The following is a 15,295-nucleotide window of genomic DNA, read 5'->3' on the forward strand; positions in this document are numbered from 1 at the left end:
CTTCCCATCCTTCTGCATCACCCAAAAGTCAATTCTAAAAACTTTCCCAGCCATCTGGGGTAAATATTTAGAATCGAGAGGTGTTATGTGAGGAAAGATATTGCCTGGATCCTCTGAAAGAACTTCTCATGTCAGTGATGGGGCTTCGTCTATCATGGTTGGATTTTGGGTTATGATCTTTTGTAATGATGATTTCTTGTCAAAATTATTCAAGCTCTTCAACTTCAGATCTTTTATATTAGGAGTGATCAAAGTATGCCTGTGAGCTGCGTGTAGCTTCCAGGCCAGTTTCTGTAGAGGTAAAAAAAATCTTTTTGAATACTCCTAGATGTAATTTAGAAGGTGTGTGTGTGGGGGGGGGGGGCATTTCTGCCACATTTGGAGGCCCTCCTAACTCCCTGGTGGCCCTTTTTAAAAAAGGAAAAATGTTTTTGGCCCAAAATATTCAAGACAACTGGTGAATTTTTGCCACATTTTGCAGCTTCACTTGACCAGTTTATGCCCAGGAAAGGCCTTAAGAAAAAGAAAAAGAAAGCAAACAGGAAATAACTTCTGTTCACTTCCTGTTGTTTAAAAGGCCTCTGTTGATCCAAAACTGTCCAGGAGATCCCAAATATATAGTAAAAGTATCCCTATACAGTGTAGAGGGTATTTAGGGGGCATTTTTGTTTTGTGAGAGGTGTGGCCCCCCATGGTCTCTTGCAGGAACTAATGTGGCCCCCTTCACCTTCCAAAGTTGCCCACCCACTCCAGCTATTAAGCAACTGGCTAGTTCCATAGAAGCAAGCAGGAAGGTTATTCATATTTCCATGTTCATATTCGTTTAGATGCACAATTCCTTCCAGAGGTAAATATAGGAAGAGTGACTAGGCCCACGATAGTCAGAGTGGTGTTCAAGGAGAAACAGGACACCATTTTAACCTCTTGCCAAACTACATAACACAGTTAGCTCGTCATATCTATGGATTCTGTATCCACATATTTCAATTATGTATGGCTTGAAAATATTTAAAATTTATATAAATTCCAAAAAGTAAATCTTGATTTTGCCCTTTTATACAGGGGAAACCATTTTACTATGCCATTATATTTAATGGAACTTGAGCATCCATAGGTATTGGTATTGACAGGAAGTCCTGGAACCAAATTTCAGTGGATACCAAGGACTCACTGTACCTGTTAGCTTTACAGAGCCAAAAATAGGTTGAGGTTTGCATTGATACTGAAAAGATCATGGGTTGTTTTTTTTTTTAAGTATTGTATTGACATTATTAAATAGCTTCACTGAAGGAATCCTGTGGAAATTGTGTTTGTGTGTGGGTGTTTTTTTTTTTTACAAAATATAAATCTCCACACTGCAAAAACAGAGAAGAGTAATTAAAATAAAAAGAGAGTGGCTTATTATGCTTGTCTTGGTTTGTTTGTCTTCATTATATGGTTGATATATTTTACTTCTGCATAGATTTATTTTTCACAATAACATAAAATTATTTGTAAAATGCTTTACTTTTGTTCTCTTCAGATTCCCCCTCAAATTGGGTTCCTTGATAACTTAACATCTTTTGATGTCAGTCACAATCCTGAGTTAAGATGTTTCCCTGATGAAATGGGAAAGTTGTCCAAAATATGGGACCTGCCTTTGGAAGGGTTACAACTTAATTTGGACTTCAAACATGTTGGATGGAAAGCAAGGGATATTATAAGGTTTGTTTCATGTCAGTTATTATACCGTTGGCCCTCCTTATCCATGGATTCAATCAACCATAGTTCAGAAATATTCACCAAACAAGAAATTCCAAAAAGCAAAGCTTGATTCTGTTGTTTTATATGAGGGACACCATTGTATATAATAGGACTTGAGCATCCATGCATTTTGGTATCGATGGGGGTGTGTGTGTCCTGGAACCCCCCCCCCTCCCTGTTGCTACTGAGGGTCCACTGTATATGTGTGTGCATGGCTGTGACAGGGAGTGTTTAACACGGATGGAAAACCTCATGACTCTTATTGTGCTGACTATTGGCTATACTGTTTAAGGCCATGATAAGCTCAAGATCAAATAACACCTGGAAAGCTACAGTTATTTGCCCCTGGTTTAAAGGTGCGAGATTGATACCAAGGGTATACCTATCACATTATTTGTAATTGAAAATTACTTAACAGATGGTTAAAGATAGGTGGATTAAGAAATAAGTACATAACAAGATAGAACTCTGCCTCAAAATGTTGCAGTGTGAAATGCTTCCATTCAGGCTTCCAGCCACTTAAACTTACTTTTATTGGATTTTCCTAACTATTGTATAACAAGATAAAGGTAGTCCCTTGACATGAATGTCTAGTCATAACTGACTGTAAGGGTGATGCTCATTTCCATTACTAAACCAAAAAGACAACATTGTCTGAGGACTGCTCTGGTGGTCTTGTGGCCAGCATGACTGCACCGAACACTGTTACCCACTGAAGTTGTATCTATTTATCTACTTGCATTTACATGCTTTCTAACTGCTAAAGACTAGTGACAGGAGCTCACCCCATCAGGCAGCACTTGGGCCTCAAAATGCCAACCTTCTGATCTTTCGATAGCATCTTAACCACTAAGCCACCGCATCCCACCTATTGTATAAAGTCATGTATAAGTCTAGAAATTTTAGCCCAAAAATCAACCCAAAAGACTTGGGCCAACTTATCCACTGGTCAATGTAAGTACTGTACCTCAACTTTTATCGAAATAGGAACCATCTGCTTCTTCGAGTAGAATAGAAAAGGCAAGAGCTTAGTCCATCCTGAAAGAACCTAAAAGAAGCACTGACCACCTCTTCTGTCTCTGCCATAGCATGTCTTCTGGCCTTTTTGAATGTCTGGATGGGAGGAAAAAAGCTTCTTCTTGAAACACCTTTTTTTAATACAAAGTTTTTGTTTTTTGAATAATGGTTTTCTTACAAGGGCTTTCCCCCTTCATTCAAGGTTTCTTCAACAGCGCTTAAAGAAAGCTGTCCCTTATAACCGGATGAAGCTCATGATTGTTGGAAATACTGGTAGTGGTAAAACTACATTGTTACAACAGCTAATGAAATGCAAGCGTCCAGACCTGGGTGTTCAGAATGCTACAATTGGAATTGATGTGAATGACTGGAAAGTTCCAGTGAAAGGCAAAGTAAAGAAAGATCTTGTATTAAATGTCTGGGACTTTGCAGGTATTTCCTCATATTTACCCTTGACTTGAGGTCAAGACAAGCCAGATTTATTCATGCTGAAGACATGGGATTGTAGCCACTTTCTCATTAGCTCTGTGCATCCCACTTTCAAGCCCACTCTTGTATATGTCATGTTTTAAAGATTCTCTAGGCACATACCAAAATGGCACTGTTATTTCCTTAGATTTGGTGTAGGTTACTAACTACTGACATAGTTCATGCTTATGCTAATGCACAGGTTTTACGCAATCTCAGAATCTGAATAAGCAGGGCTGGTGGTTAGTTGAGCTTAGTTACAGTAAATCATGTTGATTCAAACTAACATAGAAGAGGCTTAGAACATTTGGAAAATATGAAAACCAAGGAGAGATTTGACCACATATAATGAAAAGACATTGGTAATCTGGGTTGATGAGATGCTTTGTCTCAGTAATCATGGATAAAGGACTACTAACTCAAATAATTGCCAGGTTCCAAAGAGTGGGTGTATATATACAAGCGCCCAATAACTAACTGTTCTTCTAGGCAGAGTTTGGGGAATCTTCTAGAATCCATTTTAGAGATCTTTAGCCAGTATTTAAAAGCTTTTATCCATGCCTGGCCTTGTATTGAATAGATCCCAAGTTCTGCCCTCACTGCTTGGGCTGGAGTGTTCTTGTCAGTTCCAAGGATCCTCCTTAAGAAGCAACTCTGTGCCTGCTCCAAAAGTGGAGCTTTCAAGTAGCCCCATACTTTTGCACCATAAGATAAAATGGGCAAGATTTTGGCTTTATAAACTTTTAGGATAGGGGATACACTGGAAGGATGGTTGTAACTAATCTGCTTATAGAGCACACCAGAATTCACAATAGCTCTCTGTTTATTTCTTCCAAAGTGGTTTGTCCATTTCCCTGTATTTGAGAAATGTAGCCCTAGATACAAATACGAATTGACTTGCTCAGTCTGTTTGCCTTCCAGGAACCAGTTGTATTTTTTACACTTTTTCCTAAATACTATCACCTTAGACTTATCTTTGTTGATGGCTAAAGAATTAAGAGAACAATAAGTGGCTACGTAAGACTAAGAGAAACATGGTTCAAGTTATTTTTAGAAATATTGCTCAAAAGATTGGAGTTTGCTTTGTGTGAGAATGGGAAGGAAGGAGGGTGTGAGGACTTTTGCAAAGAAGTTAATTCTCCAACTTTGTGTCTTATTTTTTCTTCCATCCTAAAAAGATTTTAACTAGGTGTGTGTATATAAAGAATCGGAGATTATAGAAATTATCAGTGTAATAATGACTGATTCTTGATTGTGGTTTTCTTTGCCTAGAAAAGAAAGAAAGAAAAAGAGAGAGAGAGAGAGAGAGAGATAGCATAATAATATTAATAATAATAACAACAACTACAACAACAATTTGTCATTATTTAGGTCAGGAGGAATTCTACAGTGCTCATCCTCACTTTATGACCCAGAGGGCTCTATACCTTGCTGTTTATGATCTTAGCAAAGGAGAGGCTGAAGTGGATGCTATGAAGCCATGGCTGTTTAATATCAAGGTAACATACTCACAGATCTTGAAATATTGATATTGTACTACAATGTCAGTCATTCTGTGATCTCACAGGGTTTTGTGAGTGGGGATAATGACCACATTAGCAGAATCGTTTCCACCAAAACCATGATGAGTACCAAATAAGACTCCTAACTGAAAACTGTCATTATTGATGCTTTGCAGGCCCGAGCATCATCATCACCTGTGATTCTCATTGGTACTCATTTAGACGTCTCTAATGAGAAACATCGTAAAGCATGTGTCAGTAAAATTACCAAAGAACTGATGAATCAGAGGGGCTTTCCTACAATCCAAGATTATCACTTTGTGAATGCTACAGAAGAGTCTGATGCCATGGCCAAACTTCGAAAAACCATCATAAAGGAGAGTCTCAATTTCAAAGTAAGACAAGTCATTTAAATATATCCATACAAATCTGTGTAATTTATTTATTTGATTTACTGTATATCCAACTTTTGTTCCAAGAATAGTAATCAAGATGTCTTGCAGTCAGTAGAACATAGACAATTGAATATAAAATGGATGAAGGTATACAAAATTTAAAATGGAAGCAGGAGTGCCAAGTTCCCGTGGGTCCCCACTTCTGGTGTACTTTCTCCTACCCTATACTTTTTCTCTTTTCCCTCTTCCATCCACATTTTATGTTTTCTTGATGTTGTTTTTTCTTCCTACATCCTGATACTCATTCAGCCTTTCCTTCAGCTATCTCCCTCACCCCTTACCAGTGCATGTTCTGTTTATTCTCTGTAGAGAAAAGTACTGTATATACTCATTTTGGTCAAAAAATTATGCCTAAAATTGACTCCAAAATGCAGGGTCAACTTATATATGGGTCAATATGGTAATACTGCTCAGAAATGTCCTAAAAGAAGTGCCTCCGGACACTCCACTCTCCTGCCTGGACACAGAGTTTGGAAAATGCTGCTGAGGGAAAGAGAGAGAGAGAGAGAGAGTTTGCATGGTGATTGGGTTTCCTTAACAGCTGTCGGATGCCCCATTTCCCCTGCATAGGCAGTCTCCAGTGCAGTGCCTGGGACTGAAAATGGCAGTGACGGGGATGGCTGTTTGGCACTTCCCTGCCTTAATACAGAAGTTGGTTCTCTGCTGAAGCGAAAGAGTCTCAAAGAGCCACTGTAGCTCCCATTTTTCCCATCCAGGCATTGCAAAAGACAGAGTAGAGTGTTTTAAGTTTTACCCTTCACTTATCCACACAGGTCATATTAAAATCCATGATTTTGGTCCTAAAACCTTCCCTCAACTTATACATGAGATGGACTTGTACATGAGTATATACAGTACTGTACTTAGAAGGTTTGGGAAGAGGAGGTTTGCTCAAGCATGTCTCCAGATTTCTCTCCTGTTTAGGGAAGATATGGCACCTAGTGCCGAAACCTAGTAATGCAGGCTACAGATTTAAATTAAGTAAAGACACCAAGCATCATGTAATGGTTTGAAACACTGGATTTTGACTCTGGGGACCAGGGGTCAATTCCCACTCATAAAGTCTACTGGGTGACCTGGGGCAAGTTACATGCTCTCAGCCTCCGGGGAAGGCAATGGCCAACTTCCTCTGAACAAATCTTGCCATGATGGGGATGCTTTAGAGTTGTCATAAGTCAGAAACAACCTGAAGGCACACAACAACAAGCATTTATTAACTCATTTAAAAAACAAAACAACACCAAGACCCACACAACCTCAGGGCCACTTTAATATTTATGCCAAGTGTGAAGTGTCTAGCTTTCATGTTCTTGGAGCAATGCCGTATACAGTTGCCCCTTCCCTTACATGGGAGATCCGTTCCGGACCCTGTCATGTAAGGGAAATACTGCGTAAAGTCAAGCCCCATTGGAAACAATGGAGCACATGCCCCATTGTTTCTTCTGGGGCACAGGAGAAGCCTTTTTGGCACGGCTCCCAGCGTATGCTGGAAGCCATGTATAGTGCACCCATGTATGACGCGGGCGCACTGTATAGACACAAGCACACACATACACATACATCCTTGGGAAAGTTTTTGACAGTTGTTTTAGTAGTGGTTCATTTTACAGGTAGGAGCTGTAAACAATTGTAAGTTGTCAAAAATACCCTGGTGAGGATCATTTCTAGTCCTCTGAGATTACACATTATGTCTCATAGGTGGTCTGATGGAACAGTAACATTTAATCATGAATTTATGTGTGGTTACATTTTTGCAACTTAAAACGTTCAGTCTAAGTTGAATCAGGGCTCAGACAAAAGGAAGTAAATTGTTCCAGATTTTATGGGAAAGAATGTATTTTTCTGAGCTTACTGTCCGATCTTTCCCTGAGAGATTTTCAAAAGAGTCTGAACAAAATATGTGTTGTACAGATCAGAGACCAGCCAGTTGTCGGGCAGTTAATTCCAGACAGCTATTTGGAACTTGAAAAGAGAATTTTAGAGGAACGTACAAATGTTCCAGTTGAATTTCCTGTGATTGACCAGAAGCGATTATTTGAATTGGTGCAAGAAAACAAGCTGCAGTTGGATGAAAATGAACTTCCTCATGCTGTTCACTTTCTGAATGAATCAGGTAACATATATTTTCAAAGAATACAATGCTGTACCTTTAATGATCAAGTTTCACAGCACTTAGTTCTGAAGAAAACCCTGTTGCATACTATTACATACTATTGAACCAACTGCTCGCTTTGGTTCATGTAACCAAGTTCTACCACTTTCCTTAACTTCCTCAGTGGGAATTTGTGGAAATATGTTGCCTTACAGCAGGGGTAGTCAAATTTACAGAGTGGGAGCCCACTCCCCCCCCCCCCATAGCCAAACAAGGTCTGCACCACTACCTCAACCAATAAATGTGGTGCCAATTGTAAGAAGAGGATTTTGGAGCACCCTCTTGTACCATAAAGCTATGGAAGGGCTGTAGTGATGAGAGAGAACAGTGGCAATAATTGGGGAGATGAGCACAAAAATGTCCAGGAAATATATATGTTCCACTTGATGCATTACACTTCAGATTGGCTAATAGCAGTTAAAGGCATTATATGTTATAAAATAATATTATATTAAAATAGGTTTAGAATCTTTAATTGCAATGTAATAATCAAATCACACCATTTTCTCTGTGCACTATATGTTAAGTTTTTTTTGCTGACAAGCTAAAGCATTTTTATTTAAGCAGGCTTTTTAACGTATAATCAGGACAGGGCAGTTTTTTATAAGGGTGTGTGTTTTAGTTATGTTTTTAACTTTTGTATGTTTTTGTATTTTATACTGTTTTAACTAGATGGTTTTAATTGTTTTTAATTTTTTATTGTGATGTTTTAATAATGTTTTATCTTGTGAGCCACTTTGTTCCCTTTTTGGGAGAAAGAAGTGAAATAAATAACAATAAACAAATCAAGTGAACTATTTCCACCTAGGTGTTCTGCTGCATTTTCAAGATCCAGCACTTCAGCTGAGAGACTTATATTTTGTTGACCCTAAGTGGCTTTGTAAAATCATGGCACAGGTAAGTTTAAGATGTTTTCTAGAACGAAGACCTTTTCACTTCAGTTCCCTCATTCTGTGTTTATACAAGATATATAACTAACATTTTGTGACCAAGTATGGCTTCACATCAATATTTTACCTTTTAGTTTCAGACCCTATTTTTCTCAACAGATTTTTCATATAACAAAGAGAGAGGAGTAGACAACTCTGTGGATCCTTATGTGTGCACAGGTGGGGTCTTGGTTTGCAGCTCATAAGGGCTGGGCACCTATGGAGGATCTGAAGCCCATTTTAAACTCTCAGACTTATTATAGGCTGTACCTACCCACTCCACTCAAGAAGGTTCCAGAATTCCACTGCCCATTTTGTTTTAAAGTTGAAGCATTTTAGATTAAAGCAAGATTGGAACCATTTCCTAGAATATTATTCTCTGCTTTAATATAAACAAATGTTGGGAGTGGGGAAATAGTGCAAGGCTTCAAGCAATCTACAGTCCCAATCCTTGACATTACTATGTGTATTAAATTCCATCTTCCTGTGCTCATTTCCAAGCCTTTCTCTCTTTGGTGGAGCTGTGACTACAATCTTCCCTCATCAGTGGCAGTGCTGAGCAGAGCTGTGAGCTCACAAGATAATCAATGATAATATTTATTTGTGTTACCTCACACATGATATGCATACATCAGAAGCAGGGACAGCATCATTTGAATAACGGCAGCAACAGGGTTAGGTGTGCCCACCTCCCCAAGGCTTTACTCATGACTACTGCCAAGTGATTCTTTTCCAGTTCTGGCTGGCAGCAATCATAGTGACCGAGCAGCAGCATTAGCAGAGCTCCAAGTCTGCATGGCTGGACTTGCTGGTATCACCATCTTAATTACACCACTACCAATATATATGACAAGGCTGTACTGCTGAGTTCTGATGTGGGTCAGAGCTACGCTAACATTTCTTTGCTGGGCCCAGTTGTTCCCCAGCCCAGTCCTTCTAGGATGATCTTGATGATGCCAATGAGCTCTGTGAGGGCTCGGATATTTGTTAAGTTTGAATCCATCCTAAGACTGAGCACAAACAAATGGTATAAAAATTGTTGCAAGCTTGGTTTCTTTCCCATAGATCTTGACAGTGAAGGTTGAAGGCTTCCCTAAGTATCCAAAGGGAATCATAAAGCGCTCTGATGTAGAAAAATTCCTGCTAAAGAAAAGCAAATTTCCTAAAATTTACATGTCACAGTACTTCAAGCTCCTGGAAAAGTTCCAGATTGCATTACCACTAGGAGAAGACCAACTCCTTGTTCCAAGCAGGTAAACAAAGACCTGAAAGCCTAGTTAAAATAATGTTGTGTAGATATAGTTTGCTTTCTGTGTAAATGTTTGAGTGTTGTCCACTAGCCTGTCATTACAGAGGAGATTTAAGGAAGATAATTTGTGTATATTCTGGCTGCTGCTGATTCTGGCTGTCAGCTTTGGAAAAAGTAAATTCAGGAAAATTAAAAGCAATTGTTTTTTTCTTACAGCTTATCAGATCACCGGCCTGTAATAGAATTGCCCCACTGTGAAAACTCAGAAATCATCATTAGGCTGTATGAGATGCCTTATTTTCCTATGGGATTCTGGTCCAGGCTAATCAACAGGTTACTTGAAGTGTCTCCTTATATGCTTTCTGGAAGAGGTACATTCATTTCTATTTGGTTCTAACACTAGGGTTATCCAGAAAGGAAAAAAGTTCCTGGTTGTACAGTATCTGCCAAACTTTGATTTTTCATTTCCTTCTGTGCTGCCCATATTCAGTTTGTGTAAACTATATAATGAAGAACATAACTGGCTGAATTACAGGTAGATTGATTTAATTAATAGGTTTATCCAGAAAGGAAAAAAATCCATGACTTTCCATTTTTTTTATTTTACCTATATATTCATGGTGTTCAAGGGGGCGAAACAACAACAACAACAAAATGGCAGTGTTTTCTAGCTATTCCCTTCATCCAGGTGCTCCTGTGAGAAACATTAAGAACTAAAGAGAGCAAGCTAGATGAAATAGTATTCACTTTGAGACAGTAATTAAATGTTCTAATCCAAGTCTGTGAAACTACAGAAAGAAGTCCTGCTTCTGATTACAAAGAAGCATTTTGGATGAAACGTGGGAAAGAAAAATTACACCTGAGAAATTTAGACTGAACAACTTTCAGTGAAGCAAGAGATTTAATTGGGCAGCAGCTCTGTATACTGAATTATTGCTCTGCTATATTGAAATTAGCTGCTATAAGAAAACTGCCCACGTATCAGCTGCCTTTGTCTTGAGCCTCTTGATTCCTCAGCATAGTATTTAGCAGTTGTTGGCTTTAGGGTCTGGCAAAGCAAGAAGTAGCAGCACATATGTGAGAGGGACAGACATAATTTATTTTTAAAATAAGTAATGTTTGTTTGTTTATAAATATTAAAATAAATAGTGTGTTACAATGGTTACAGCAGGAAAATAATCTTACAAAACAATGTTTTTTTCCTTTTCCCTCTCTCTTTAGAACGAGCTCTTCGTCCTAACAGGATGTATTGGAGGCAAGGCATATACCTGAACTGGTCACCAGAAGCCTACTGTTTGGTGGAATCTGCAGTTTTTGAAAACAATCCAAACAGTTTCCTAAAAATTACTGTGCCTTCTTGCAGGAAAGGTTAAACTTGTAAACATTCTACTCCATGGTTTGTTTGTTTGTTTGTTTGCTTGCTTGCTTGCTTTTTTTTTTCTTTTTCTTCCCTTGCTCTTCAGACATGTAGCATGTTCCTATTTGTAGATTAGCACTGTTCTGAACCGAAATTGGCTGTAATTCCAGGCCTCTCCAAGATCGGTACCAAAAATTGGAACACATGATTATTATACGTTTAAGTGTTTATGATGGAACATAATGCAATACCTGGTCTAAAGCATTCTGGTCCTTAAGATGATGGATTTCAGCATACTTCCATGGCAAGTGGTAGAATTTGGCCCCTAAGCAACTAATTCTAACTAGACCTTACTGTGACCAACACTTGACAGCCTGTCACTTACTGGGTTCCTGAGCTGGGGTTCACACACACAAACATATGCGTGGAGAAGGCTTGTGAAAGATGGATTTCCAAGGTTTATACAATACAAAAGTGATCAAGGAAATTGAAGCAGAAAAGCTTGGTCCATCTCCTGTCACAAAAGCTATGAGAACTATACAAGTAAATTGCCAAATGGAAAGTTTACTCCCTTGATCTGCTCTTAGCCCTAGTTCCTTTCTTGGCCTTGAACTGCCAAGCTAAAGCCTATTAAATACATCTTAATACTTTCTATGCTACTAGAAAGCTGTTATCATTTGGGCATAATGCTAACAAAGACTCTAGCATGCATTTGCCTGCTGGCAGATCACTACAAGTACACCACAGTTCCAATAACATTTTATTGGCTTTCTTCAGGTTGTATCCTCTTGGGGCAAGTCGTTGATCACATAGATTCTCTTATGGAAGAATGGTTTCCTGGCTTACTAGATGTTGATGTATGTGGTGAAGGAGAAACGCTCTTGAAAAAATGGGCTTTGTACAGTTTTGAGGATGGTGAAGAGCATCAGAAAATATTGCTTGATGATCTACTTAAGAAAGCAGAGGAAGGTATATCTAGTGCTTTAAGCACAACTGTTCTACAGTTTTGTTCACTGTAGAAATGTATATATGTTAGTATCAACATCCTATTGCACCTAGTTCTTTATATTAATAAAAGTAAATAAGTAAATTATGCCACTCTTATCATAATGCTACTTGTTTCTAATTTATGTGCAAGCCAGTTCTTAAGTTTCTGTGGTTTTTGTCCATGTATTTGAGAAAATCCTTATATGTACCAGAAAGCAGTACAGTTGTTTCCACACAGAACATCAGGTCAGCTGGTAAATTCCAGAATTATCTTCTTCTTCGTGGTCTCTGCGAATCATACAAATGGGTTTCACTGCGCCTGCGCAGTGCTGCTCGGAACCTTCTGGAATCACTGGGCAGAGTTAACTCTGCAACATATTGAAACTTTTTGGCGGTAACTCCGCCCACCCGTTATAAGGCCCCTGCCTTCCCGCTCTTTTCCCCAGTTCCTTTTTTCCGCCGCGCTAGCTGCTTCAGGGAACTTTCGCTTGCTTCACTTGCTTGGAATCACTTTCGTTTTTGACCTCGGACTGTATCTTGACCATTCTTTGTCTCCCGCCCCTGGTAACTTCGGACCTTCGGACTGCTGACCTCGTTTCGGATCTCCCTTCGGCTTGACGTTTTGAAGATGCCTGCGCCTTTCAAAAAGTGCGACATCTGCAAGGGCAAGGTGCCCGTTCAAGACCCCCACTCCTCCTGCCTGTTGTGCCTTGGACCCAGCCATGATCCCAAGGCTTGCACGCTCTGCGGATCCCTCTCCACTCAGGCCCGTAAGAACCGTGAGTCCCGGCTCACGTCGGCGATCGCCCTGGGGAAAGTGCAGGAGGGAGGTTCACGGTCCTCTTCTGTCCCGCCTCTGGCGCCCCCCGCTTCATCGTCCCGGGCAAGTGTCTCCAGCGTGGGATCGGGGAGAGTAGCCGTCCCCAGTGTGGTGTGCGTCCCGGCCGGGACCCCTTCCACCACCTCCGATGTGGCCCGTGGCTCCAAACCGCCCAGCGCCACCGACAAGCCCTCCAAACGCCCCCAGAAGTCATCGGGTGCTGAGGGTACCGAACGGGCCTCCAAGCCGAAGAAGGTATCGGGGGGCTCCCGTTCGAAGGAGGCTACCGAGCCTAAGGTCCATCTGGCCTCGCCTTCCTCCTCTAAGGCGTCCAAGACATCGCGCCATGCAGCACCGAAGGACGGGACCGAGCCGGTGCAAGGGACGAGGTCACCGAGGCCTTCGTCGTCGACAGCGGCTGCTGTCATCCTGGACCTCCCGGACAACCCGTTCTTCCCATCCGAGGAGCCTCCCAAACATGGGATGAAGAGGCGCCACGAAGAGGCTGGGCGCGACCCTGCCCCTAAGAAGGCAAAGTCCTCCAAGGATCGGACCGCTACCGACCTACCGGGACCGAAGGAGAAGAAGCGCTCCCCCTCCAAACAGGCTCGCGCCTCCGCTCCATCAGCTCCCCGTGACCAAGAACTGACGCTGGACCAAGGGACCCCGGTACCGGTCACGCCTCTACCTCCTCCGACCATGGATTTCATCCACGGTACGGATGATACCGCGCCTCCTCGCTCCCCGGAGCACCGGTCGCCCTCTCGCTCGGCTGCTGAAGATGAGGACGACTTGCCCCGCGGACAAGACGTTCCGGACCTCTTCTACGACATGCAGTCGCGCCGCTACTACATGTCGGTCCCGGAGGACAGAGCCTTGAGGGAGTTCACCAAACTGAACCCCCCTCCCGCGGACCGGCCTCTTCCTTCCACGTCGGTTCCGACCGTGTCTGTCTACGAGAGGTCGTCGACTCCACCCCGTAGACGTGAGAGGTCGCTGTCTCCACCCCGTCGGCGCTCCCGTTCTTCGGTTGACTTCGCTCCAACCCGCCTGAGGTCCCAGGTCAAGGTGACGGATCCCCTCTCTTCCGAACTGGACTCCGAAGACGAGCCGCTGCTACCCTCGGAGGCACCCTCGGACGAGGATGTCCTCTCAGGCTCGGCCTCCCCCCAGAGGATGCACAACCCGGAGCCATCTTCGCCGTCGGACGATGTCAGGTCCTTCACGGAGCACGTGATTAGGATGGTGAGGGCCCTCGACATCGAGCTCGCGTCTGCAGTGGACGACGCCGAGGACCCGGTTGAGCGTCGGGTGCATGGTCGAGTCCCCACTCCGCCGTGCCTGCCTCTCCTTCCCTCCCTTCAGACCATCGTGAAGAGGTCCTGGGACTCTCCGGCCGCCCTTTCGGCACCCTCCCGCAAGGTGGAGTCACTTTATAGGGTCGCCCCGGCGAGTTGTCCTTGGTTGGCCGAGCACCCCCGGCCCAACTCCGCCATCGTCGAGGGAGCCCAACACAGCTTCGTCCCGAAGCAGGCCACTTCCCCTGTCGACCGCGAGGCCAAAAAGGTGGACGGACTGGCCAAGAAGGCGTACTCGGCTTCGGCGCTTGGGGTCAAGGCCGCCAACTACACCGCGTGCATGGGGGCCTACATCCAGACCCTCATGGAGCGGATCTCCCCCCTCGTTCCAGATGTCCCAGACGACGTCCAGAGGCAGCTGGTGGAGATCAGGGACGAGGCGCACTCCATTGGAAGCTGGCTAATCACCACTTCCAGGAACCTGGTGGACTGCTCCGGGAGGGCCATGTCAGCTTCCATGGCTCTTCGGCGCCACGCTTGGCTGAGGGCCTCCGACCTCAACCCGACCGTCAGGGCTGCCATCGAGGACATGCCGATCGACGGGACCGGCCTCTTCCACGCCGAGACCGACGACCGCCTAAACCGCAAGTTTAGGATGAAGGCGGCGGCAAAGAAGCACGGCATGTCCTCCGCACCGGCTTCTCCCTTCCGGAAGCGCCAACGCCCGTGGCAGCCACAAGGTCAGTCACAGGGGACCTTCTCCCGGGACCGACAGCCCCAACAGCAGGGCTCTCAGAGGCAGCGCTTCCCCTCGCAGTCTTCCTCCTCCTCTGGCCGTCGTAACTTCCCGCCTCGGTACCGCAAGTCCCGCCGGCAGGACACCGACCAGGGGAAGAAGAGAGCCTGAAGGGACGCAGCGCGCTTCGTCTCCCCTTCACCCCTCTTCTTCTTGGACATCTTGAGGCCCTATGTTAACACCTGGGCCTCTATAACATCGGACTCGTGGGTTCTCGACATCGTCCGTAGGGGTTATGCCCTCGAGTTCCAAGAGCTCCCTCCAACTGGAGCCTTCATGTCCACTCCCCCCTCGGACACCCTTCTCGACGAAGTGCGCACCTTGCTTGCAAAGGGGGCAATCTCCTCCTTGCCGCCCGACCAGTGTTCTCGGGCCTTTTTTTCCAGGTACTTCACGGTACCGAAAGCGGAGGGGGGCATCAGGCCCATCCTGGACTTGAGACAATTGAACTTGTTCCTTGACTACCGTCGCTTTCGAATGGTAACCTTGGCTTCCATTCTACCTCTGCTCCACCAGGGCTTG

General features: G+C 43.5%; 1 protein-coding gene across 3 annotated transcripts in view; it reads left to right on the top strand.

Annotated features, from left to right (window-relative positions):
* Positions 1-15,295, top strand: part of LRRK2 (leucine rich repeat kinase 2) — a 101,532-nt gene that overhangs the window by 55,544 nt on the left and 30,693 nt on the right. For all 3 annotated transcript variants that reach the window (XM_089524499.1, XM_089524498.1, XM_089524500.1), the window contains 10 exons: positions 1,523-1,704; positions 2,963-3,192; positions 4,600-4,727; positions 4,907-5,125; positions 7,097-7,298; positions 8,146-8,234; positions 9,332-9,519; positions 9,732-9,886; positions 10,737-10,883; positions 11,650-11,841. In XM_089524499.1, coding sequence (XP_089380625.1) covers positions 1,523-1,704; positions 2,963-3,192; positions 4,600-4,727; positions 4,907-5,125; positions 7,097-7,298; positions 8,146-8,234; positions 9,332-9,519; positions 9,732-9,886; positions 10,737-10,883; positions 11,650-11,841 — 1,732 coding nt within the window. The remainder of the gene's footprint in view (positions 1-1,522; positions 1,705-2,962; positions 3,193-4,599; positions 4,728-4,906; positions 5,126-7,096; positions 7,299-8,145; positions 8,235-9,331; positions 9,520-9,731; positions 9,887-10,736; positions 10,884-11,649; positions 11,842-15,295) is intronic.

Source organism: Sceloporus occidentalis, unplaced genomic scaffold (assembly GCF_023333645.1).
Source record: "Sceloporus occidentalis isolate IW3139 unplaced genomic scaffold, rSceOcc1.0.p SCAF_5, whole genome shotgun sequence".
NCBI lineage: Eukaryota > Metazoa > Chordata > Lepidosauria > Squamata > Phrynosomatidae > Sceloporus > Sceloporus occidentalis.